At 54.0% G+C, this 26,366-nt stretch overlaps 1 protein-coding gene across 6 annotated transcripts in view; it reads left to right on the top strand.

Moving 5' to 3' along the window:
- Positions 1 to 26,366, top strand: part of PPFIA1 (PTPRF interacting protein alpha 1) — a 79,790-nt gene that overhangs the window by 39,670 nt on the left and 13,754 nt on the right. For 3 of the 6 annotated variants that reach the window (XM_018043243.1, XM_018043246.1, XM_018043244.1), the window contains exons 11-23: positions 1,739 to 1,870; positions 3,121 to 3,183; positions 4,146 to 4,225; positions 5,940 to 6,075; positions 8,456 to 8,679; positions 10,721 to 10,952; positions 12,991 to 13,020; positions 15,884 to 16,035; positions 16,747 to 16,919; positions 17,252 to 17,345; positions 24,208 to 24,289; positions 24,547 to 24,747; positions 26,247 to 26,309. In XM_018043243.1, the coding sequence (XP_017898732.1) occupies positions 1,739 to 1,870; positions 3,121 to 3,183; positions 4,146 to 4,225; positions 5,940 to 6,075; positions 8,456 to 8,679; positions 10,721 to 10,952; positions 12,991 to 13,020; positions 15,884 to 16,035; positions 16,747 to 16,919; positions 17,252 to 17,345; positions 24,208 to 24,289; positions 24,547 to 24,747; positions 26,247 to 26,309 (1,662 nt within the window). The remainder of the gene's footprint in view (positions 1 to 1,738; positions 1,871 to 3,120; positions 3,184 to 4,145; positions 4,226 to 5,939; positions 6,076 to 8,455; positions 8,680 to 10,720; positions 10,953 to 12,990; positions 13,021 to 15,883; positions 16,036 to 16,746; positions 16,920 to 17,251; positions 17,346 to 24,207; positions 24,290 to 24,546; positions 24,748 to 26,246; positions 26,310 to 26,366) is intronic. The other 3 variants (XM_018043247.1, XM_018043245.1, XM_018043248.1) reach the window with 3 other exon arrangements.

Genomic DNA, 26,366 nt, shown 5'->3' on the forward strand with positions numbered 1-26,366 from the left:
CGACCAGGGTCCATATAGTCAGAGCTGTCGTTTTTTTCCAGTAGTCACATGTGGATGTGAGAGTTGGACCACAAAGAAGGCCGAACGCTGAAGAACTGATGCTTCTGAATTGTGTTGCTAGAGAAGGTTCTGTTTTAATGGAAAATATTTAACAGAAAATAATCTGTTTTTTAATTGTTTATGATGGAGAACTTGAAACATGCTGCAAAGTGGAAGGAGTAGTATAACAAATACCCATGACCCATCAATTAGCTTCAGCAATTTCCAGCACAGGGCCAATCTCAAATATATCGTTCTTTTGTCTTCTCTCCATTTTTTTTTTTTTTATATACAGTAGATCCTAAAACAGGTTTTTAAACCATGAAATTGATGTTCATTATATAAAACACAGACTTGCCCACTTTGTTTTTTCATTGAAAAATTGCTTGAGGTAATTACTTCTAGTTTTTTAATATGAATTATCATATTGGAAAGGATGCTGAGAGGTCACCCTGATGCTGGGAAAGATTGATGGCAGGAAGAGAGTGGATGACAGAGGATGAGATGGTTGGATGGCATCACCAACTCGATGGACATGAGTTTGAGCAAGTTCTGGGAGTTAGTGATGGGCAGGGAAGCCTGGCGTGCTGCAGTCCATGGGGTCGCACAGTCAGACATGACTGAGCAACTGAACTGAACTGAATATGAATTATCATTGGAAGAAAAGCTGTGACCAACCTAGACAGCATATTAAACAGCAGAGACGTGACTTGGCCGTCAAAGGTTTACCTAGTCAAAGCTGTGGTTTTTCCAGTGGTCATGTATGCATGTGAGAGCTGGACCGTAAAGAAGGCTGAGTGCCGAAGAATTGATGCTTTTGAACTGAGGTGTTGGAGAAGACCCTTGAGAGTCCCCTGGACTTCATGGAGATCAAACCAATCTATCCCAAAGGAAATCAGTCCTGAATATTCATTGGAAGGACTGATGCTGAAGCTGAAGCTCCAATACTTTTTCCGATACCTGATGCAAAGAACTGACACATTGGAAAAGACCCTGATGCTGGGAAAGATTGAGGGCAGGAGGAGAAGCTATGACAGAGGACAGTTGGTTGGATGGCATCAGCGACCCAGTGGATGTGAGTTTGAGCAGACTCTGGGAAGTAGTGAAGGGCAGGGAGGCCTGGCGTGCTGCAGTCCATGGGGTCACAGAGAGTCAGACATGACTGAGTGACTGAAAAACAGCAATCGTTACGAAGAATTCAAGTGATGTTGGATGTAAAGAAGCATACGTGAAAGTCTGTCTCCACTCGCTTTTCTTCCCAAATGAATTTTCTCACCTTTTGCTTGATAAATTGAATTCATTTTACCCCCTAAATCCAGACTCAGGCTTCTGTTTATATATTGGGAAATTCCTCCACCAACATGTATGTAAGCCAATTCCCTTTAAAGTCTGCTTGTTTCTGAGTGTAAATCTACTTGCTCCCCGAGCCCCTCCGACAGGTAATGGCGGGTGACAGTAAGGTCCCCCAGGTGCTCTGCCAAAGAAGCGTTGGGAGTGACCTTTGACCAGTGAAGTCCCTGCTGCCCTCTGCACCTGCCCGTCTGCTCTGGTGATGCTCAAGAGCCCCCCGAGGTGGCCATGGAAGGGACCGCCTTGGGAGCCAGGGCGCAGGCCGCTCGCGTTGCGGCTCCCCGGTGCTTTTAAAATAATGACCGTGCTTGTTCTCGAAGTTAATGAGTTTTTGTTTTTCCTGTTTTAGGCAAGGCAGAGAGAAAAAATGAATGAAGAACACAATAAACGCTTATCAGATACCGTGGATAAGCTTCTGTCTGAATCAAACGAGAGGCTTCAGCTTCATCTGAAGGAGAGAATGGCTGCTCTGGAGGATAAGGTGAGCCGGCCCCTCAGCCGCTTTACCAAGAGGCGTCTGACCCGGCCCGGGCTGGTTTGTTGGGGGGAGCCGCGGGGAATCTCCAGGAGAGGAGCTGGAAAACTGTTCCTGTAGCGGGCCCCACAGTGGTGTCTTTACTGGCATGAGTTATTGGGTAGCGGCATGTCACGCTACTCTACTCAGCAAGCATGACAGCATCCACAGGCAGTGTGTGAGAAACAGACGTAGCCGTGTGCCCGCAACCCTTACGAAAGCATCAGTGAGCCAGATCCACCGATGGCCCGGGTTACAGCCGCCGTGCTAGAACTTTCCTCTAGGTCCACCCTCACCCCTTCATTCCTTTCTTAGAAGTTTATTTCTGGGCCTTTCCTGGCGGTCCGGTGGTTGAGAGTCTGCCTTGCAAGCTCAGGGACGCAGGTTCAATCCCTGGTTAGGGAGCTAAGATCCTGTGTGCCGCGGGGCAACCACGACAGAGGAGCCCTGCGTGTGCAGCCGAGGCCCGATGCGGCCGATCAGTGAGTTTAGTTCAGCAGCTTTTATATAACGTGATAGAGAACATTGAATCAGCTAAAAGCAAGCATTCTCATAATCCAAGTCCAGCCTTCTCTCTTTTCATTTGCTTTGGAAAATGTCTGAGAACCTCTGTCAGAGCAGCCTAGTGGGCAACACTCTGGTTCAGGTTCGGTGAAAACCTGTCCCAGCGGCACCAGCGCCCTAAGGATGAGGCGCAGAACCTTCCCCTAGGTCGGCGCTTGGGCGGCACTTGTCTGAGAGAGACCAGTGGTCACTATAAGTTCTGCGGCATGTTTCTCCCCCACAAAACCCAAGATGATGCACACACTTCACTGGAGTCTGCACAGGGAAGGCCCCTCATTTCACCCTGACCTATGGGCTGGCTCTGAGGTGGGGATAGTTTTGTCTCGGGTTTGAATTTTGCATGTGAAACCTGCACCAATTTCCTGCGTGACCACTGAACTACAAAAGCTGAAAGCAAGTTTAAAGCAGTTTCACTTGCCCCAAGGAGCTGGCCTCCTTGTATCTGGAAGATCAGTCGGGGAAGGAGAAGATTGTCTGTGTACAAGTCAGTGTTAAGAGTTGTCATCTGGCCTCGTGCCGGTACTTCACGCTGGGCGTGAGGCCCGCCACTCATCCCGAGGGGCTTTCTGCTTTCAGACGAAAGTGTAGCTGTCCCGCAGTCCACGCAGTATCTGTAAGAATTGACACCAAAGCACTCTTTGTATCTTTTTCAGAATTCTCTTCTACGGGAAGTTGAAAATGCGAAAAAGCAATTAGAAGAAATGCAAAACGACAAGGTACGTACATGTCTACATCGCTCAGAAATTTGTTAGGAGCCGAATTGAATCCGTCTGAATCCCTACAGACGTCCAGCGGAGGTCGAGTCACATTTTCTTACGGCTCGCCCACTGCTGTGTCGTGCATGGCGCTTCTGGCTGTGAACACTGACTGTATTTGCATCATAGGTGGATTTAGAGTGTGTGGCCATCCTGTGCGGTTCAGAATTCTGAGTAGTCCTTTCTGGGTTCACTGGAAAGCTGAGGCAAAGCAGGAGCCTTTCACGTGGACAGTGCTGTCCGTCAGATAATACGAGCCACACACACAGTCTAAAGTTTCCTAAAAACGAACGGGCTACTTTACGTTCTGTTCTTCACTGTGAGTCTTGAAATCTCCTGTGTGATTTCCACATCGAGCTTTGCACCGGCCTGTCTCACGTGCTCCATGGCGGCACGAGGCGTGTGACTGCCGTGGCCAACAGCACAGAGCTGCCGGGTTGAGTTGAGTGACTCGGAAACTTGACCCGTGTGACTTGTTTTACCCTGTGAGGAAGGGAAGTGGGGTGCAGAGGAATGAGTGTGAGGAATGCCCGGGAGTGAGTGTGAGCTCCGTGGAGATGGTTTAAAGCAATGAGAGGGGTGTGGGCAGCAGAGTAAGTCCTGCCCCCCACCCCCACCCCCGCCCCCACCCCCACCCCAAGTCCAGCTTCTCTCTGCAGACGTCATCGCTGGTAATGGCTTGCCATGTTCCCTCCAGAAGCTTTCCTACACCTGAGATGGAACTTCCTCTTCATTATGGTTTATAAGGGGTAATACTGTTCTGAGTGTTTACATTTGCTATGGGACTCTTAAAGAACATTTTCTCTGAATTAAAGTGTTTGGAGTTGATACCTGCTAACGCCTCCTGTCATGCACATTCTGGTGCAAGTCATCGTACATCCGGAAAGCAGGCGGTGCAGGCTGTGTCATTTGCTGTTCCGTAGGACCAGCTGATTCTCAACCTGGAAACCCTGAGAGCTGAGCTGGAGCAGACGAGGCTGCGAGGGGCTCCCCTCCACCACGGGTAGGCCGCTCCCCCGGGCAGCTCCCCTCCGCGCGGTCGAGTGGGACGAGGGCCTGTCTGGCCTGCGGACAGTATGACTGGGTGTCGCTCATGGCCGCACCTCAAGGAGCCTGTAGCTTCGTGGCCAGCGACAGGGAAGAGACAAGCATCGTTCCTTAGGGTTAAACTTGGTACCATGGAGTGGTTGTCACAGTATTGACAAAACTCAAAACCACAGGCGGAGGTTTGGAAGTGGGGGGCCGACCAGTTGATCTTGGGTGTATTGATTTGAGGGGCCTGACAGACTGTGACACTGATGTTTCTGAAGAGTCGCACAAGGTTAGTGGCCTGTAGTCCTTTTTACGAGAATGGAGACTGAGACGTGACTCGCCGTTGGCTGCGGTGGGAAGAATCACCTGGCTTGGGAATGAGGCGAGCAGATTACTGAGCATCCTGAGTTTTTCTTACTCCTTGTTATAGGGGCAGTAATTCTTACTATTTAGATTTTTCTTTGGCTTCTTCATGGAAAATGGTCACAAGTGAGAGTTAAACTTTAGCAAAGGTTATTAAAGTGCTTAACTGGTGACATTCATTCTTCTGTAGGAAATCGACTCTTGCTTGAATCCTGATTTAGGAGACTGTTTGGAGCCTGCATGCATATTTCTGCATTTGTGTGCTTGGGGGATCCTCGCGGTCCAGGGCCCCCGCCCAGCCTTCTAGAGAAAAGGGATATCATTGTAGACAAAGGCAGAGCCAGAAACTGGCCCTGTGTCTGAAACCACGGCGGGTGGAGTTCAAGGGGAGCACGTGCCCTGCGGGACGGATGGGGGACATGGCTAGCCTTGCCCACAGAGCTCCTCCAGGGTGAGGGCCTGGTGCTGTCAGGGGGAGACCCCCTGCTCCCGGGGTGGATGAGATGAGTGTGAGGAGGGCTGTGCGGACAGTGGAGGAAGAGGAGGTGGACACAGCCTCTTGCTCTGCAGATTGGGCAACAAGGAGGGTGCTGGTGCTGGGACCCGAAGGCCTGGCGCAGTTGGGGGTTCAGAGGGAGAAGCCTGGTCACCAGTCCCCTGCGTGTCAGTGAGAGAGAAGAGGAGGCAGCCGGGGAGTAGTAGGGGCCGCTGTGCTCTGAAGACGGGGACCGCAGCGGCTGGGCGAGGGAGGGGTGTCTCCAGGAGGCAGCTCTCCAGTGGTCAGTGACTCCGTGGCACAGGTGGGGCCTCGGGGCTGGCTTCCGGGCAGGGCAGGCTGGCCCAGGCCGGGGGAGTGGGGACTGAAGCCTGGATCAGAGGCAGGGCGGGCTCAGTGTATTAGGCAGGACCTCCCAGTGGAATTGGTCAGCTTGTCTCTGAGACCTTCTCCTGGAGGAAAGAGCCTCAGGTGAGGAGGGGGAGAGCGATGGAGGCTGCACTCCGGGAGGGGACTGGGAGGTGATGGTGGGGGGCGTCTCAACCCAGAGGCCTCTGTGGCCTTCAGAGGACCCACGAGTGTCCACAGTCCCAAGCAGGACTTTGTCGTAGCTTCCGCCTGACTCCCAAGTGTGCTGAGGTAGAAGTTGATCAGAGAAAGCCTGAGTGTTCGTGGGCCTGCTGCTGTTGGAGCCAGGAGGGCAGAGCCCGCCCCACAGCCCCTTTTCTGTGAAATTGCCAGTTTTCCAGATCGACAGGCTCTGGCTTGACTGACAGAGTGAGCTCTCTTTTCTCCTAACAGCATCCTTCTTTCCCGTGTGTTCCAGCCGACCGCACCTGGGCAGCGTCCCAGACTTCAGGTTCCCTGTGGCCGACGGGCCGGCAGACTCCTTCAGCGGCGCGGCGGTGCTGCGGCGCCCCCAGAAAGGCCGGCTGGCAGCGCTGCGCGACGAGCCGTCCAAGGTAAGGACCCCCCCTCCCCACCCCCGCCGCCCCGTGCCTGTCCCTGGTGGGCACTTTGTGAGGCCCCCGCCCCCGACACTGTGGTCCTGACGCGGTTTTGGAACCAAGTGTTGATAGATCGCTTTACGTCTTCCCATTTTCCTTTTTCTGGCTAAGAGTTTACTTCTAAGGCATGTTTTTTTTTTTTTTTTAAAGAACCAATTTTGATAACGTGTGGCTTCCTGTGAGGTAGTAATTAGCACAGTTTTGAAACCGTCCTATGAGTAAATGGATCCACACGTGCCTCATGTTCTAGTGCGAAGATTCTCGTTGGAAGGTTAAGCGCCTTCGTATCTTCGCCTCACTCATGGCGTGTGTTTTTTTGTATGTCTCTGTGTTTTGAGCGCCCACGTTCAGCGGGCAGCTGGTTTAGACCAGACGTTGTTGGAACGAGGACTCCAGCAGTGACTTAAAACCTGTGCGTGTTCTTTATCCGCTGCTGCGGAATGAACCACTGCAGAGCTTGGCAACCTCGCAGTGAGCAGGCCGCGGCCCACAGTTCCTGCCATTGTCCCAGGCGGGCCTGACTCAGGGCCTCCTGAGGGCGCAGATTCGGGAAGGCTCCCCGAGACGGGGTGGCAGGCTTTCAGACTCCGCTGGCTGCTGGGGACAGGCCCAGGTCCCTGCTGTGCAGACCTCTGCGTGGCCTGGCTTTCCTCGGAACGCCCTCTGAGAGCGAGAGCGCAGGGTGTAGCCCGGGGCCTTTCATGCCCTGGTTCGGAAGCCGCACACCTTCACTTCTGTTTTTGAGCGTGAGCTGTGAAGTCCTGCCTCGCTCGGGCTGAGCAGGAGTTGCCCCTTCTGCCTCTTGAAGGGAGGAGGACGGAAGGATTTGTGGACCCCTTTTTAAACCCGCGCAGCCTGTCGGACAGTAATGAGCAGGGAAAGGAGACCAGAGTGCCCGAGTTGTCCGAGGAGGAGGGGACGATCGTGTGTGAACAGGGTAGCCGCGAGGTGACACCAGGAGGGTGACCTTGAACCAGAGGCCTGGAGGCGGGAAGAGAAGCCGCCACTCAGAGATAGATCAAGGGTCGAGTCAACCGGCCTGGATCAGGGAGGATCTGGGCTCAGGCCTGAGCAGCTCGAGGCCGGAGCCTGTTTCCTACAGTGAGGAGGGCTGCCAGGCAGGAGCTCAGAGCCGGGCCTCTGCCATGTGGAGGTGGACAGGCCCATCCAGGGGTCGTGTCCGGTCAGCAGCTGAGTGTTCCAGCCTGCATCCGGGAGAGGACTCACTCAGCTCAAGGTGGACTGGGGTTGCAGGCATGCAGGTGGTGTTTAAAGGCATGAGCAAGATAAAGTCGCCAGGCAGGTGCCTGTGGAAAGAGATGGGGTGCAAGGGTAGAGCCGGGGGCCGCCCCACGTTCCGAGGTTGAGAAGGGCACAAGGGACTGAGGAAGAGCCCCAGGGAGGGCGGGGCCTGGAGCCGAGGGAGAGACATGCTGGGCGGGTGGCGAGGGGGCTTGGTAACACAGGGTCCTTGGAGCCCCCGGGAGCTGCCCTGTGGGGTGGGCCCCCGCCTGCTTGCAGAGACTGGGCGGGGAGGGGGACAGTAGAGGCTGCTCCCGGGGAGCTCTGAGACCCGCGGTGGGCGCTGCGGGCAGCCCTGGAGGAGCAATCTGCTGGTTCCCGTGGTGCGATTTTAAGCAGGAAGAGGGAGAGGACGTGCTGCCTGGGCTGGCAGGGGTGAACCTGTAGGCAGGGAAGGGTGTGAGCTGTGCGAGGGGGTGGGCGGCACGGGGCCCAGCAGGCACTCTTTGTGCGTCCCTGATTACAGAGCCGCCTTGTGATGCGAGGGGCTGTCCCCCAGGACAGCCCGAGTGCCTGCACCCCGGGAGGAGAGCGCGGGGGGCTGGCCCTCCCGACCCCTGGCTGCCCTTGCTCGCTCCTGTCTGTGGATGCTCAGACCAGCCTGGAAACGGAGGGCTGGGAACCCGCGAGGACAGCACTCCCCAGTGAACTGGTAGCAGCGATGACCGCCGAGGTGGACCCAGCGGCTGCGGAGCTGAAGGATGTCTTTTTCTTCTCTTCCTTCAGCCTGGCTGATGGTGGCATGGGTGTATTTTTTTAATTTTCGGTTTTCGTCTGACTCCGTCAGCCCACCCTTGGGAGTAACCTCATAGGATTGCCTCCCGTCCATGCTTAGACCTGAGTGTCACCAGGCGTGTAGGAACTGAATTTTCCTGCCCGTTTCTTCAGTACTGCTCGCTTAAGAGATGGCAGTGGCTTATAAGCATGGCCCCGTTTATCCACAGTCAGGGCTTCCATGTAAACTTGTGTTCCGTTCCTGATTCCATGAGCCGCCTTGAATGTCGCTGACGAGCTGTGGTCCTCTCGTGCCCAGGTGCAGACGCTGAACGAGCAGGACTGGGAGCGCGCGCAGCAGGCCAGCGTGCTGGCCAATGTGGCCCAGGCGTTCGAGAGTGACGTGGACGTGTCTGACGGCGAGGGCGACAGGGACGCCCTCTTCAGTTCAGCCTCTCTGCTGTCGCCCAGCGGGCAGGCCGATGCCCAGACTCTGGCCATGATGCTTCAGGAGCAGCTGGACGCCATCAACAAAGAGATCCGGTGGGTGCGCCCGAGCCCAGCGCCCTGGAAACTCAGCTCCTCTGAGGACCTGTCTTGTCCTCAGAGAAGTCTGAGTGTTCCACAGGAAGAAAACTGACCTCAGATCTGCTTCAAGAGATTTTGGTTCCGAGATTGCCCTTGATTATAGAGCTTGGTCAGCCGGGCATTCTGTCCATGGTGTGGTGTCAGCACTCTGTCGGGGGGGGGGCGCATTGTGGGGTGTCCCCCTCACCAGCTCTGAGCCCCAGGGTGGACGAGGTGCCGAGGCGGTGTCCCCTGTGGCCCGTGCTTCCTCCTGTGGCCCTCAGAGCCCCCCAGGCTCTGGTGAAAAGCCACCTGGAACAGAAAAGCTCGGGTTTGGGGGCTGGCAAATTCCCACTAGGATCTGCATTTTCCATTTTATCGGCTTGTTGTAAAACAGTAGTCCACGGACATGTGCTTGAGTTTTTCTCATCTCATCAGTATATTTAAGATGTTTTCTTTAGACACCGTCTTGGCAGTTATAACAGTTTACAAAACAGGATAGAATCCAAAGGCCCGCCTCGTGGTGAGCAGAAGGCCTCAGGTCTGGGTGCGTGCAGCCGGGTGGCTGGGGGCCCCGAGGCCTACCCGGTGCCACACGGCCGTGCCCCTGTCCCCAGTGTATGCTCAGAGCGGCCGCAGGCCGGTGACCCTGCGCAGGGCCTGGCAGAGCTGCTGCTCAGATTGTGCTTGCCACGTCAGCTCGGGCCGAGGTGCCGTCCTGTCGGCCAAGTGCAGGGGGCACAGGGGAAGGGCAGGGCTGAGTGGTACAACCAGCGAGTGCAGGCGGTGTCGCCTGCAGGCTGACGCCGTAGACGGGCTGCTCGTGGGCCGTGCTAGAGCACAGACGGGCTCAGAGAGGTGTCTTCCCCGTCCCCCGGGAGATATGGAACGGTTATGTATTGATATTTTTATTTTTACAGCATGTTGTCAGGTAAAAGTGATTTTTCCCTTATGCAACAGGTTGACTTGATGTAAGTGGTAAATTTTGTCCATCAGCTTGTTATCAACAGTGAAAAGCTTTCAGGATGTATAAGTAGAACTGGAGAGGTTAAGACCTGTAAGAACCTTGTATTGTGATATGAAAATCATTTTATTTGCATAATCGAGTATTTAAACTGCTGTATAAAATCATTTGCTACACATTAGGAGAGAGGAACAGTAACCGTGGATTGTAGGTTAATGCAGCACAATTGTGGAGAAGGCGGTGGCAGCCACTCCAGTGCTCTTGCCTGGAAAATCCCATGGACGGAGGAGCCTGGTGGGCTGCAGTCCATGGGGTCGCTGAGGGTTGGACACAACTGAGCGACTTCACTTTCACTTTTCACTTTAATGCATTGGAGAAGGCAGTGGCACCCCACTCCAGTGTTCTTGCCTGGAGAATCCCAGGGACGGGGGAGCCTGGTGGGCTGCCATCTCTGGGGTCGCACAGAGTCGGACACGGCTGAAGTGACTCAGCAGCAGCAGCAGCAGCAGCAGCAGTTGACATGAATCCAGAAACTCACACGAAGCTGGTGGAGAGCTCAATCAAGTGGTGCATTTGTTCAAATACAACTTAAAAAAAAATCAACTCAGCCCTTCATCTGGTCTGCAGACTTGTGTTTAGGAACTCCAGCTTGTTCGTGAATCGCTGTTTGATTATCAGAGTTCCCGATTCCCAGTGGAAAAGACTTGAGGCGCTGACATGCATCTCTGCCTGAGAGCAGGGAAGGTAAAGGTCGTGAACTTCAGGTATCTCCTCACAGGGAGAGAGCTGCCGCCCAGGCCCTGTCAGAATGTTAGTGTAAAGAAGGAAAATCAAACGTGAATGATCAGGGGCCCCTTTGTAAGGCTCAGTGATAAGCTGTTCTAAGTTTGAGAATATTCAGAAGGCGGAAGGTCGAACCTTTTTGCTGAGATGTTAATTGAGCAACTGTTCCTGGGATTTGCTAATCGTGACACAGTAGGCAAGCACCAGATTTGTTGTCCAGACACGTTCCTCTGCTGACAAAGGCGGGTGACGGGTTTTCTTCTCTTTTAGGTTGATCCAAGAGGAGAAGGAGAACACGGAGCAGCGGGCAGAGGAGATTGAGAGCAGGGTGGGCAGCGGGAGCTTAGACAACCTTGGTCGTTTTAGATCAATGAGTTCCATCCCCCCGTATCCCGCCTCCTCGCTGGCCGGCTCCTCCCCGCCCAGCAGCGGGCGCTCCACGCCCCGAAGGATGCCGCACAGCCCAGCGCGGGAAGTCGACCGGCTGGGCATCATGACGCTGGTACGTGTCTGCCTCCTCCCTGCCGCGTCCCTCCCCCAGCAGCCTGGTTTTCTTTTTTTTTTGTTTTTTTCTCTTTACCCTGAAGAAAATCAGGTACATTTTTGCTACGCTCAGAGGTCTGAAATTTTTAAAACCAGCTAGTCTTTAATCGTTCCGTAATTGCACAGCGACAAATTAATCTTGGTATTTGGACCACTGGCTTAGCACGTCATCAGCCAGAACCTGCCTCTGTAACGTTGGGCCTGGCCTGTGCTGGGCACAGCAGCTGCAGGGAAGTTTCTGTTCTCAGGGAGCAGGCAGCTTCGTGAAAGTAACCATAGGCAGCTCTCATGGTGTGGGAGAGCTGTGCAGCGTATTTTCCATTGGGGCTGCCTGGCTGCAGGGTGCAGGGCATGTGGTGGGAACAAAACCGAGGATCTGCACTGGTCTGCTTGCTGATGGACCTGGCCGCACGCTCAGGCCAGCTCTGCGTGTGAAACCAGGTTACGAGCCCGGTGCCCCAGGGCCCCAGGGGAGACGTCGGGCTGCCTCACTTTTCCGAGTCTAAAAACAGGATGACGACCTAGGGCTCTTGGTGGCAGAGTGTGCGTCTCTATTCCGGCTTTCTTGCGTGTTTAGCTTAGGCTTTCCGAGTGTGCTGCTGTTTACCCCATGAAATCATGTTTATAACACTCTGCCTTAACTGCAGTTGTATTATCACTCTTTTCTGTTACCACCCATTTCATTTTAGCTGCACTGTTAGCCAGCGTGCAATTAAACTAACCGTGAATCATTTTATCGGCCTGTGAAGTGGCAACTAGTCCATTTTGTGGTCTTTTGACACACTGTAGTTATAACTTGCATCGCTGGCTAATTAGTTGATATTTAAAATTCTTTGATAGTTTCGCTGTGGCTCATGCTTGGTTTCTTTCTGAGTGTTTGTAAAAGAGCAGTTCTGTGTGTTTTCCTCGCTGTTGGAGTTCTCTGGCGGTGTGTCTGCTCTCATCGTTGGTTTTGATTTCCTGTCTCACCCTGTTTCTGCTGAGTCGTCGTCAGTCCAGACCCCAGCCTCCCACCCTCCTCGCCCCCGAGTCTGTAGTTACCCGCCCATCTCCCTCCCCGTCCCCCCGGCTTGCTCTGCTCAGGCAGCGCCATGGTTCATTCACAGCGTGTGTCCCCTTAGTGGGGTTTCCGCTTTGTCTTCATGTCCCACTAGACAGTGTTTCTCCCCCGTAGCAGTAAGTTTGAACCAGTGTATCACTGCAGTTATAACCATAATGTAGATGCATCGTACACTACGTAACCTGTGTGACTCATAAATGAGAGTATGCTCGCATAAAGACACGATCCTTTAAGCGTAGCATTAATGGACTTTTGCTCAATGTCCTTTCAGTGTTGGTGTTTGTATATAAGACTGTAAATCTCATCAGCTTTTGCACGGTTAATGTGTCTTCTGGACTGTTTTAAAAAGTATCTTCTATGGTTCATAAAATGTAAAGACTCCACCTGCTATTATGCTAGCTTTCATTCTTACATATTTTCACAGGGTACCTGCTTTAATAAATTTATTTTGAGAAGTTTTAAATCAAATTCTAGGTAAGGATTTTACATTAATGTCCAATAGGTGGTTAGATTTGTTCAGTGTTAAAATAGGTATTATGGTAACTTCCTCATCAGTTAAATTACTATTTTAAAGTATAACATGTTTTTTATTAAGAGAAACTAAGTTATAGAGAAGTTTGGCTGAGCATAGACCACTGTTAAGGCCCTTTGTGGTACAGAATGCTGCGCTTTAATGAATCATGATGTTGTAATAGAATTGTATCTTCCTGAGTAATAATTTATAGTGTTTCTCTAGTAAACCTTGAAAAGCTTATTTAACTTCTGTGTGTCAAAAAAATGTTCTGTTTCCAGTCACACGCTCTCTAAATCTTAATGTTACTTACATGTTTGCCGTCATTTTTGCTTTACTGTATCTGCCTATATTGATTCTTAAATTTTCAGCTTCAAAGTCGCAGTAAATCTGGTTTCTCTTCATTTCTTTGCATGCATCTGTCAGCCTAGTGATTTAAGGAAGCATCGCCGAAAGGTAAACCATTTGGTAATTTAGCAGGCCTCCGTTTCTCTGTGGAGCGTTAGAGTCCCTATCGTTTAACGTGCATGAACACTGTGTGGTTATGTCCTGGTGAATGGTTGATGTTTTAATGGGAGTGCTGAGACTCACCCTCCCCCACCGCTGCAGTTGTGCTGGTGGCTCTGTTGGGAATAGGCCCTTCGCTGGGGCAGTTGCAGCAGTTGGCCTTTCTCCCGCCTGTTTGCCTTCTGATCATCTCATGCTTGTTTATAATAGACACAGTGTTATTTATTATTTTTAAATTTTTATTTACTTATTGTTTTTGGCCATGCCACACAGCTTATGAGATCCTAGTTCCCCAAACAGGGATCATACTGGTGTCCTGGCAGCGAAGGTGCCCAGTCTCAACCTCTGGACCACCATGGGATTTCCGCTTAGTGTTTTTAGAAGAAATGACTGACTCAGAGCCATAGATGTTAGATTTGGGGGAAGCGAATTTAATCACGGTGGGTAGCAGTGTGCAGGAGACTGCGCCAGGCACCGTGTCGATTGCTTTCCGAGCCTGTCATCTAATCCCGCAGACACCCGGGCGAGGTCCAGGCTGCTGCTATCCCCATTCCGCAGACATGGACCCTGAGGCAGAGAGGCTGGGCACCCTGCCCAGGCTCGCACACCCAGCAGTGCAGTGTGGACTGGTCTGATCAGAGCCTGGACACTGAACCGTGGTGCTGTCCACCTGCTTTCCTCCGTGATGCCCTCATGTCCATCACGGCATCCCTGATGGAGGGAGCATGGTGGGGGAGCTCAGGGCCTCTCCCCTCAGGTCGCTTAGATGAGCCCCAGTTGTTGGGAGTCCAGTGCCCCAAGGGCTGGCCTTCCTTGTCCCTCTCCCACTCGAAGCCCGCTGACGGAGCACTCCTGGGCCTTCCCACAGGACTCGGGCGGCCGTGCTCCAGTTCAGGCAGCTCAGTGCCCAGGAGCCCTTCTGCTGAGCACAGCAGAGCAGCGCCATCCCCCTGGGGTTGGTGACCTGGGTGTGCCGCTCGCCCACTCTGTGGCCTGCTTTGCCCTCCTGTTAGTGAGGCCACGTGGGCACCAGTGGGGTGGCTCCCATCCTGGGGGAGGGTGGCCAGGCTGAGACCCAGGGGCCTTCCTCAGGAGGAGGCCGGGGGAAGCGCTGGCCGTGGGCCCGACTCTGAGGCAGGTGTCTGTCCGCATCGAGTCCATAGTCAGCCCAGGTGTGTCACCTCGCTGCTCTGTTCTCTGTTGTTTTCTGGCTTTTATAAATGTTTATTTTAACTTGAATTTGAGATTGATCCCTGTTCAGTTCCTCATGGATAATTTCTAGCCTTTGTGGCCTTCTGTCGTCTGAGGGCTGTTGTTAGAGATCAGAGGAGGGTGCCCAGCGTATCCAGCTGCTGTTAAACGAGTTCAGCAGGATTTCACACTCAGTCACTCTGTTGTCACCAAGCTCCTGTGGGGCTGCACTGGGTCAGTATTCTTTACAGAACCCCACTAAAAAGGCACAGGTTAGTTGCTTACAACAGCGCACTCGTTGTCTTTAATGCTTGCCATGCGTGTCTGCTAAAACCTCCCCTGGCTTAGCCACACACCCAGGTGCGTCGATGAGACCTGTCTGGAGCCTGCGGGTCCATCTGTCCCCCACAATGTTGCCACCACCGTCTTTCCTGTCCCCACACCCGGGACCAGCGGAGAAGCTGGGAGTCCAGGAGAGAGTGTCTTTTTTTTTTTTATTATTAGTTTATTTTTTAATTGAAGGATAATTGCTTCACAGCATTTTGTTCTTTTCTGTCAAACCTCAACGTGAATCAGCCGCAAGGCACACATTCACCCGCCCTTCTGAACCCATCTCCCTCCCCATCCCACCCCCTAGGTCGATACAAGATCATCTCTTAGTGAGACCTAGCGGTGCTTTCAGAGAAGGCAGTGGCACCCCACTCGAGTGCTCTTGCCTGGAAAATCCCACGGGCGGAGGAGCCTGGTGGGCTGCAGTCCATGGGGTCGCTAAGAGTCGGACACAACTGAGCGACTTCACGTTCACTTTTCGCTTTCATGCATTGGAGGAAGAAATGGTAGCCCACTCCAGTGTTCTTGCCTGGAGAATCCCGGGACGGGGGAGCCTGGTGGGCTGCCATCTCTGGGGTCGCACAGAGTCGGACACGGCTGAAGCGACTTAGCAGCAGCAGCAGGGGTGCTTTATGTAAACCAGTGAGCAAATTACGCTCGGACTGCATGTGAGCACTCGAGTGGGCAGCCCCCAGGCTGTCTGTCACCGAGGAACACAAGCCGGCACATGGTGTTCGCTTGGAGGAGTTAGACACCTTTTCTTTGTTTCACTTCTTGTCGTGGGTAACCCGCAGCATCACTCAAGATGATCTTGGGGGGTGGTCCCAGCCGTTTCCTTTCCTCCCTCAAACAGAAAGGTCGGGATGGCCTTGTTGAGAGGCGGCTTACTCTTGCCAGTGGTCCTTCCGAGCTGCACCTGGCAGTGCGCACGGTCCTCTTCATCAGGGCGGTCATGCCGGGCAGGCAGTCCATGCCGGGCAGGGCTCGTGGCACCGCGTGGCTCTGCTGTCCTGCCCGCGGGGCCGCCCGCTCGCTGGATTCCAGGGAGGCTCCCATCCGGGGCCTCTGCTCTCAGTTGCGGGCTCCTGCTGCCCCGCGGCCCCACTTCCCTTGAACAACACGGTCCTTTAAGATGGTATTAAGCTAGAACAAGGCTTTTTTTTTGTACTTGGCAGGAAGCATATCTAATAGATTTTCAAATGAGTTTCTGGTTATATGTGAAAGCCTGTGTGATTGCCTTTTTCGACACAGTCCATTGTTACCCAGTTTTACACTTACCTCACTCCCTCAGCTGCCAGCTTCCCGGGAGGAGGTACGAGATGACAAGACCACCATCAAATGTGAAACCTCGCCCCCCGCCTCGCCACGGTCCCTTCGGCTGGACCGGCTGCACCCGGGGGCGCTGCACGCAGCCAGCCACGAGGACATCAGGGACGCCCGCAAGTAAGCGGCCTACGCGTGCGTCGGCGGTCAGGAGCCCCGCGCCGCTCATCCTGAAAGGGCTGGAAGGCTGGTTTTAAAGGCACCCCACTGGGTTCAGCGCCTGTTTGTAGTGAACTTCAGGTGCCGGGGGAGAGGAGCTCAGTGGCCTCAGTGATTTTAGAAAACCTCCGTCTCTACGGATTGACTCCTGGGGGAGCTTTCTTCCTGCTCTTGCCAGAGGTCTGCCCGGCCCGGGGTGCATTCTTGGCGGTGACGGCTCCATGCCTCTCAGATGTGGTCTTTCCCTCAAGGCTCTCCTCTTAGGAGCCTGTCACCCCTGTGACCCACACTGTCTGCATTCAGACCACCACCTGCTGAGCTCCTGGTCACCCTACGGGAGGCAGGGGTCATTCACCTTCTCCAGGAGCCTCGTCACCCGCCGAGCAGTGACCCTGAGGGAGGGTCAGGGCGCCCTCTGCCCCAGCGGGTCTCGAGTCGAGGCCTCCTCGGGGGAGAGCTCGAGTCAGGCAGTCTCAGCTTCCCGGGGCGGTTGTCTGTGGCCGGGAGCCTGCGTTGCTCGTGTGGAGTGTCGTTGGTGAAGCAGACTCCACTGTCTGCTGCGAGGTTGGGGCGCAGGTGTGGCTGGGAGGCCGGTTCCCTCAGTAGCTTGTGTGGAGGGGTGTGTGTGTGTGCACGAGGGCGCCGGTTAATGGGCCTTCTCTCTCCCCGAAGCTCGACAGGCTCTCAGGACGGCCCCGTGAGCAACCCAAGCAGCAGCAACAGCAGCCAGGACTCGCTGCACAAAGCCCCGAAGAAGAAGGGCATCAAGTCCTCCATCGGCCGCTTGTTTGGCAAGAAGGAGAAGGGCCGGCCCGGACACCCCGGCAAGGAGGCTTTGGGGCCCGGTGGGTGCTTCACCGCGGAGAGGGGAGGGCTGCAGCGCGTCCCTTCCGCGAGGCCCCCGACCCCGTCCCCATGAGGCTTCTGTCACGCACGCTGGGCGTCCTCCTGGGAGCAGGAGCGGAGGAGTTGTCTGTCTTCGTGGTGGGTCTGGCCGCCCCCCGTCATTCAGGGTCTCCCGGCGGCGGAGCCTGCCGTCCTGGAGCTCTTTCTCCTGTGGTGTCATCCGGTCAGAAAGTCCAGAGCTCCCTTCGCTCTCCTCCAGCTGGTCACAGAAACACCTGCCTTGGCCATGCTGATTTCCTCTTAATGTCTCGACCATTCTGCTTCTTTGTAGCTGGTATTTCAGAGACAGAAAACTCATCTCAGGATGCCCTTGGACTCAGCAAATTGGGAGGACAAGCTGAAAAAAATCGGAAGCTTCAGAAAAAGTAAGCTTTTTGTTTCTTGTCGACCTCACTGAGCAGTTTCCAGTTGTTCCTCATTTTGAACTGTTTACTGATGAACGTGGCATCCTGCTCTGGGTGTGTATTCTCTTCTGAATGCTGAACCCAAAGCCTTCCTGAAACTGCACTTTTTGGAGGACCTAGAGCATCTGGGATTCGGGAAGGACTCGCCTGTGGGCTTCGGGAGGTTGTCTGACGGGGACGGGTCGTGGGTCCCGCCTGAATCCTGGCTCCGCACAAGTGAGCTCTGGGCCGTGGGGAAGCTCAGCTTCCTTGCGCCTCAGTGTCCTCGTAGTGCCTCCCTCAAGGGCCTTTACGAGCATCTGCTTTGCAGATACATCTGCGTAGAGGTGATGAGGCGCCTCAAACAGTGCCGGCCCCTGGCGCGTGGGGTGCCCGTGGCTGGGAGTGAGGGCAGCCCAGCGGGGACTCATCGCTGGCTCTCGGCGTGCCCATGGCTGGGGGCGAGGGCTGCTCAGCGGGGACTCGTCGCCAGCTCCCAGGGGTGCCCGTGGCTGGGGGCGAGGGCTGCTCAGCGGGGACTCGTCGCCAGCTCCCAGGGGTGCCCGTGGCTGGGGGCGAGGGCTGCTCAGCGGGGACTCGTCGCCGGCTCTCAGGGGTGCCCATGGCTGTGGGCAGGGGACTCGTCACCAGCTCTCACGGGTGCCCATGGCTGGGGGCGAGGGCGGCCCGGCGGGGACTCGTCGCCGGCTCTCAGGGGTGCCCATGGCTGTGGGCAGGGGACTCGTCACCAGCTCCCAGGGGTGCCCGTGGCTGGGGGCGAGGGCTGCTCAGTGGGGACTCGTCGCCAGCTCCCAGGGGTGCCCGTGGCTGGGGGCGAGGGCTGCCCGGCGGGGACTCGTCACCATCTCTCACGAGTGCCCATGGCTGGGGGCGAGGGCGGCCCGGCGGGGACTCGTCGCCGGCTCTCAGGGGTGCCCGTGGCTGGGGGTGAGGGCGGCCCGGCGGGGACTCGTCGCCGGCTCTCAGGGGTGCCCATGGCTGTGGGCAGGGGACTTGTCACCAGCTCTCACGGGTGCCCGTGGCTGGGGGCGAGGGCGGCCCGGCGGGGACTTGTTGCCGGCTCTCGGCTGCTCCTCACGCCAGCAGGCCGACAGGAAGCAGTCACTGTACTGCCCCTTTTTCTCCCCTCTGCTAGGTTCTGTATCTTTACCCTAAATAGACTGCTTTGTGGTCTTACTGAGTTTGGATTCTGAGCTGTCATGATTCTGAAGGAGGCAGCGGGGGAGAGCTTCCTGCAAAGGAGCCGGGCACGGCGGTGTCCCCGCGTCGGGCAGGGGCGTCGCGTGAGCTCGAGTCTCGGGGTGCAGACTATATTCTGGTCCAGCACAGGTTGTGTGTTGGGCGACACCTCCCTGACCAGAGCTCAGGAGGCGACAGAGCCTGTCCCAGTGAGCTGACAGGTGAGCGAGAGGCCTGACCGCCTTGTAGCCTCGGGTGCCAGTGAACCTGTGTGTCGGGAGGTGATGGTAAGTCCTGGGCCTCGAGATGGGGACGCTGCGTGGGCTCTGGTCATCTGACAGCGGGGAGGGCCGTCTGGCTGCCATTGGGCACCTTGAGAAGCAGCCCCGGCCTGGAGCCCGGGCCAGCCTGGAGCCCCGGGACCCCTCCACCAGAGGCCAGTTTGCCGTTAGCCCTGGGGTCGCCTGTTAGTTTTCTTTTGTGAAATGTGCCTCCTGTTAGCTCTCTTCTCGGAAACCCCAGTGTCCTTGCCTGAAGTAGCGTCGGTGCAGTTCTGAGTGCAGCGTCTCTGGTTGCTCACAACACCGTAGGAGGGGTGCTCAGTCTTTGGTTTCTGTATGTGGGAATTTGAGGAAGCCACTTAACAGCAAAGTCTGACATGAATGTTGCTGTGTCTAAACTGCATAAAAATGTTTTAAAATAACTTGGGGTCATTGCCACTTGGTTTTTTGAAACTTAATATGCAAACTAGGCCTTTTGTCTCCTGGGACCACATGACAAAAATTTGTCCTCTGGAATTTGCTGATATGTTTTTTTTCACATCCTCGTGTTTAACTATCACAAGGACACTGAGCTTGTGGCCCTCTGGTCCTCCCACCTCGCTGCTCCCCAGCATTTGTATTTCAGATGCGATGCAGAGTCGTGTCAGTTGGCCAGAACGTGTCACTGTTTCATGCGCTTAGCTTATCGTTCTCAGGAGGTATGCTCGAGCCCTCGACTCTATGAGCAGAGAGCTCTGCTGGGTTATCTTCCCCAGCATGTGATTCAGTTACGCGTGGGGTAGGAGTGTGTCTCTGTGTGTGTGTCTCTGTGTGTGTGTGTGTGTGTGTGTGTGTGTGTGTTGTGTGTTGTCTGGTAGGCAGGTTTCCATGGAGCTGGGTGTCATGGTGGTGTGTGTGTGTGTGTGTGTGTGCACGCGTGTGTTGTCTGGTAGGCAGGTTCCCTGGAGCTGGGTGTTATGGTGAACATCTAAGTCTGTGTGTGTGTGTGTGTGTGTGTGTGCACACGCGTGTTGTCTGGTAGGCAGGTTTCCCTGGAGCTGGGTGTCACGGTGAACATCTAACTCTGTGTGTGTGTGTGCGTGTGCATGTGTGTGCAAGTGGGTTGTCCTTTGCTCTGTTGTCACGCGTGGCATGGATGTTCTAGGATGTTCTGGTGGCTTCATAGAGAACAATTTGAAGTACAAAGACTCTTCTGGCCACAGTGAGTAATCTCAGTTCCATCAGTCAACCAGAGACAACACTGACTTCAGGGAAAATGCCTTATCTATAAATGGGGAAAAGTATTTCAGTTTTCCAGAAAAAATATCATTTGAATATAGTTTAACATTTATAGCATTATAGATGTGAGAATCAGTTTGTTTCTCAAAGCTATTTTGTTTCTGTTGAGCCCTGTTTGTCTCACAGGTATTCTTTTACTTGCTGAATTTACGCAGCCAGTGCATCCACTTTCAGAGGGTTTTTGAGGGTCGGTGCGTCTCACATTTTCACGTTCTGTGGAAACTCCCAGAGAGCACGGCGGGCGCAGCAGGCGCAGGACGTGCTCCGAGGAGTGGAGGCTACGGCTGCTGGGACCATGCACGACCCTGTGGGTCACCACAGAGTCCTGGGCGTGCGGGGACTCCCCCTCAGGCATCACATACCTCCTGCTCTGAATGCTGTCTTGCCTCTTCCCCCTGGTGGACGCTGTCGTGCGCCAGCTCGCAGGGGAAGCCGAGTCAGCAGGTTTGGTGAGCTGTGTGTGTCCCGAAACCTCTCCACAGGGCTCGCCCCAGCTCCAGGCTCTGAGCTGCGCAGCACTGCAGGAGTGGGGCCTGGAGCGGTGTTGGCGAAGGGGAGCCCAGTGATCCTTCAGAAGAGGCGCTGGGCTGGGCGCACGGTCAGGCTCAGGAAACAAGGCCAAACCTGTGGTCCAGGTGGTGCCACATGTGTAGCGTTTGATGAGCAGAAGCTCAGACGGCCGTCTTGTTAGGAAAGACAGGTTGACCGTGGTGTTCATGTCCTGCTTCAAAGTGCCCGTTGTCATCCGCAGATGGCGTGGCTTTCTCTCGGGCGTGTCTGTTCCCCGGAGAATTCGCCGTATGTCCACATGTCTCTCCTGTGACTCTAACCTTAAGGCGAGGATGCGTGGCATGGCAGTGTACTCTCAGCTCAGCTCAGTCCAGTCTCTCAGTCGTGTCCGACTCTTTGTGACCCCATGAATCGCAGCATGCCAGGCCTCCCTGTCCATCACCATCTCCCGGAGTTCACTCAGACTCGGGTCCATCGAGTCAGTGATGCCATCCAACCATCTCATCCTCTGTCGTCCCCTTCTCCTCCTGCCCCCAATCCCTCCCAGCATCAGAGTCTTTTCCAATGAGTCAACTCTTCGCATGAGGTGGCCAAAGTACTGGAGCTTCAGCTTTAGCATCATTCCTTCCAAAGAAATCCCAGGGTTGATCTCCTTCAGAATGGACTGATTTGATCTCCTTGCAGTCCAAGGGACTCTCAAGAGTCTTCTCCAACACCACAGTTCAAAAGCATCAATTCTTCAGCGCTCAGCCTTCTTCACAGTCCAACTCTCACATCCATACAAGACCGCAGGAAAAACCATAGCCTTGACTAGACGGACCTTAGTCGACAAAGTAATGTCTCTGCTTTTGAATATGCTATCTAGGTTGGTCATAACTTTTCTTCCAAGGAGTAAGCGTCATTTAATTTCATGGCTGCAGTCACCATCTGATGTGATTTTGGAGCCCAAGAAAATAAAGTCTGACACTGTTTCCACTGTTGCCCCATCTATTTCCCATGAAGTGATGGGACCGGATGCCATGATCTTTGTTTTCTGAATGTTGAGCTTTAAGCCAACTTTTTCACTCTCCTCTTTCACTTTCATCAAGAGGCTTTTTAGCTCCTCTTCACTTTCTGCCATAAGGGTGGTTTCATCTGCATATCTGAGGTTATTGATATTTCTCCCGGGAATCTTGATTCCAGCTTGTGTTTCTTCCAGTCCAGTGTTTCTCATGATGTACTCTGCATAGAAGTTACATAAGTAGGGTGACAATATACAGCCTTGACGTACTCCTTTTACTATCTGGAACCAGTCTGTTGTTCCATGTCCAGTTCTAACTGTTGCTTCCTGACCTGCATACAGATTTCTCAAGAGGCAGGTCAGGTGGTCTGGTATTCCCATCTCTTTCAGAATTTTCCACAGTTTATTGTGATCCATACAGTCAAAGGCTTTGGCATAGTCAATAAAGCAGAAATAGATGTTTTTCTGGAACTCTCTTGCTTTTTCCAAGATCCAGCGGATGTTGGCAATTTGATCTCTGGTTCCTCTGCCTTTTCTAAAACCAGCTTGAACATCAGGGAGTTCATGGTTCACATATTGCTAAAGCCTGGCTTGGAGAATTTTGAGCATTACTTTACTAGCATGTGAGATGAGTGCAATTGTGCGGTAGTTTGAGCATTCTCTGGCGTTGCCTTTCTTGGGAATTAGAGTGAAAACTGACCTTTTCCAGTCCTGTGGCCACTGCTGAGTTTTCCCAATTTGCTGGCATATTGAGTGCAGCATTCTCATAGCATCATCTTTCAGGATTTGAAACAGCTCAACTGGAATTCCATCACCTCCACTAGCTTTGTTCGTAGTGATGCTTTCTAAGGCCCACTTGACTTCACATTCCAAGATGTCTGGCTCTAGATTAGTGATCACATCATCATGATTATCTGGGTCGTGAAGATCTTTTTTGTACAGTTCTTCCGTGTATTCTTGCCACCTCTTCTTAATATCTTCTGCTTCTGTTAGGTCCCTACCATTTCTGTCCTTTATTGAGCCCATCTTTGCATGAAATGTTCCCTTGGTATCTCTTATGTTCTTAAAGTGTACTGCTAGAGAACGCGTTTTAATGAATTGCACTTGGGGTCTCAAATTTGATCCTTGAGGGGGCAGAGGAGGTCCCAGCTCAGTAGCCCCACCGTGCGGCCCGAGTAAGGTCGTCGCAGCGTTCTGCAGAGCAGGCAGCCTCTCAAGCTCGTCTCCCAGGCCGTCTCTGTAAAGCGAGGTTTCAGCTGAGAGTGAGCCAGTGGCAGCAGAGTGATGCAATATCTTATAACCGAGGAAGGACACAAACCCCAGCAGATGCCAGGCGAGTCTTCCGTTTGCTTCTGGATGGTGGTTGTGGTTGGGACACAAGCTCCTGGCACGTGGTACATGTCTCGTTCCTCTGGGATACGGGAATTTAAAAGTTTGCCTTTTTTGAAAACTCTCCTTGAGCTATTAAGGGGCTTTCCTGGTAGCTCAGACGGTAAAGTGTCTGCCTGCAATGCGGGAAACCTTGGTTTGGTCCCTGGGTCAATGGAGAAGGAAATGGTAACCCACTCCAGTACTCTTGCCTGGAAAATTCCATGGACAGAGGAGCCTGCTAGGCTACAGTCCATGGCGTCCCAAAAAGTCGGACACGACTGAGTGAATTCACTTTCACTTTCACTTTTTGAGTTATTAAGATACATGTTGTGTTTTCTGGTATAATTATTCCTAGAAAATAGAATATTTACTCTTCTAGGAAACCTAAAGTTGACTTAAAGGAGCAGTTACTTGAAATTTTATGTGAAACATTTCGAGCTTTAACCATACATAAATTTCATAGCCTTAAGTGAAGTCTGATGTTATTTGAGTGATTGAAAAGCCACTGTGTGGCTTTAGGGGATTCCCTAGCAGTCCAGTAGCTAGGACTCTGCACTTCCCTGCAGGGGGCCTGGGGTTTGATCCCTGGTTGGAGAACTAGGGTCCCACAAGCCAAGCATAGTCAAAAAAGAATAACCATTGCTTAATTTAGCACAGAGCTAATTAGCTGAACAGCAGTGTAGGATAGAAGCAGCCCCCATCCAGCCCTTTCCTTGCTTGCTGTGTTAGAGTGTCCTGTGTTGAAAGTCTGCGTTGCTCTTCGTGTGTCTGTTGGAAATGCTGTGCGTCCCTGAAGCTCTCTCAGAAACAGGCTCCTCTGCTCAGACCCTGGTGTGGTTGCCTCTTCTGCAAATCTGCCCTCACTGTTCAGAGAGGGAAGAGTGGATGTGTTTTTCCTTGACTACCCTACCTTGGTTGTGCAGACTCCTGAATTCTTTAAGCTTGGCAATAACTCTTTCATCCTGGAAGGAGGGGATTCTGTAGGGAATTGCAGGGACTCCTTCAGCATCTGATGACTCGGGTGTTCTTTGTAATATGTCCAAACTGCCATTAATTAGATGGTTTAGAAGATTAAAGGAACATGATGAAATACGTACTATTTCACTTTTGAAAAGTGTATAAAGAGAATAAATACTTAGGCTAACTTGTTTTATATCCGTGTGTAGCGGTGATTCTTGAATTTTGAATGTCTCATTACTTGCAGGCACGAGTTGCTCGAGGAAGCGCGGAGACAAGGCTTGCCTTTCGCACAGTGGGACGGGCCCACTGTTGTGGTCTGGCTGGAGGTGTGTGAGCGCCCCCTGCCCCCACCAGCACCCCGTCCTGGGCCGTCCCTCCCTCTGTAGCCACACATAACCTCCCGCCCTGTGGCCCCCGCCCCCTCCTACCCCGTGTCCCCCACCCCTGACTCCCTCCTGGGCCCTGTGTGTCCGTCCCTCCCTCCGCAGCCGCGCATAACCTCCCGCCCCCTCTTGGGCCGCGTGTGTCCATCCCTCCCTCCGCAGCCGCGCATAACCTCCCGCCCCGTGTCCCGCATCCCCAGCTCTGGGTCGGGATGCCGGCCTGGTACGTGGCTGCTTGCCGAGCCAATGTGAAGAGCGGCGCCATCATGTCTGCCCTGTCGGACACGGAGATCCAGCGGGAGATCGGCATCAGCAACCCGCTGCACCGGCTGAAGCTGCGGCTGGCCATCCAGGAGATCATGTCTCTGACCAGCCCCTCCGCCCCGCCCACGTCCAGAACGGTATGCCCGCTCCTCCCGTGTCGCTCCCGGGGTTCTCTCTACAGACGTCCGCTGTTCCAGCTTAAAGTTCTGTCATTCAGAACCACGACAGCTTTTCATTTGCGGCAGTCGTGTTGTTAAAAGATGGATTATTGAATACTTCAGACGGATTGTTTTTGTAACAGCTGGGCTGCAGTGGCTTTGTAATAGAGAAATGGGAGTTTTTGAAAACATAAAAAGGGGAGTTTTTGAAGATGTGGAAATTGTAAAAAAGGAAGTTTTTGAAAATGTATTTTAAAAAATGTAAATATAAATGTCAAGAAAGTGAAAGAGAAAAGCCTGAGCCTGCAGGCTGCCTTGTTAACCCCTCATCTGACTTGTCCGGCCTGTCCGGGAGCTTCAGGCCCTGGGCTCTCAGGGTTTTGAGAGTCCGTAAATCTGCTGGTTCACACCAAGTTGCATCATGCTCATCCACGTTTCCTCCACGTGGGAAGACCTTGAAAATCCTGTAAGAGGGCCCTCCTGGTTGGAAACGTTAAAACGAATCTGGTGGAAACAAGGATTGTTGCCAGGAGATCAGGGCTGGCCAGCTCCTCGTTTCTCGAGTGCAGACTCAGGACACAGCTCAGTCCCCACGCTCGGTGTGTCCACCCTGGAGAGGAGCCCTGGCGAGGAGACGCGGCCTCCCAGATGTACCTGCCCTGAGGAGCAGGGGGAGCCTGACTCAGGCTCACGGTTAGTTTCCACAGACAGTGTGAAGGCTTTCTCGTCCATCTGTTTTCCTTGTTTCTGAGTGTGAGCGTGATGGTGATGAGCTCACCCTGCGCAGATGCGCGTGTGCTCCGCGTATCTGCTCTACGCTCTGTGCCCCAGAGGGTTCACCAGAGGCAGCTTCTTAGAAACAAAGGCGCTGAGGGTCTCCGGAGGTTCTATAAAGTATCCCAGTAAAGGGAACTTCTTAGGAGTTGAGTTTAATGGGTGATGGCCTCACTGTAAGGAGCCTGCCCCCCATGGGGTGGGGTACAGCAGCCCCCCAGGAGCCCGCCCAGGGCCTCGGCTGTCTCGGCCGGTGATGCCATGGGGTGCCGTTGCTGGGCCCCCCGCAGCTTCTTCTGACAGAGAGAGAGCCAGTCCCTGGCGGGCGCCTGCTCAGGGTCATCCCCCCAGAACCCAAAGCTGGCTGCTGAGCTTTGTCTGGGTGAGGCCCTTTTAAACACGTCGTGTGAGTAGCTTCTTGAGAATCCCTCGCTGCTCAGACGGGCACAGTGTGCTCTGCTCTCTCGCAGTCCCACCTGGCTCAGGCGGTCAGCACGCAGGCGAAGCGCTGGGGCCCCTCTCCGTGTGGCTGGGATGCAGTGTTGGGGGCGTCCTTGCAGGCGCCGGGCCTGGCGTGTTCTCTGGGGGCCGCTGCAGGCGGTGGGGCCGGGCTCTGCGCCTCCCGCCCCGGCTCACGGGTCTGCCACCTCTCCTCCCTGTCACTGCTGCCGTTGCCTGGACGTGGCTGGCCACGGGCCCCCTAGACCACAGGAAATGTCTGGCTAACGCACGAGGAGATGGAGACGCTCACGGCCACGCCACACACGGTCAGTCCCGGCCCCGCGCTCGTCTCCCTCCCCGCGCGGCCCGCGTCAGGGTGGCGC

The sequence above is a fragment of the Capra hircus genome, chromosome 29 (genome assembly GCF_001704415.2).
Source record: "Capra hircus breed San Clemente chromosome 29, ASM170441v1, whole genome shotgun sequence".
Lineage (NCBI taxonomy): Eukaryota > Metazoa > Chordata > Mammalia > Artiodactyla > Bovidae > Capra > Capra hircus.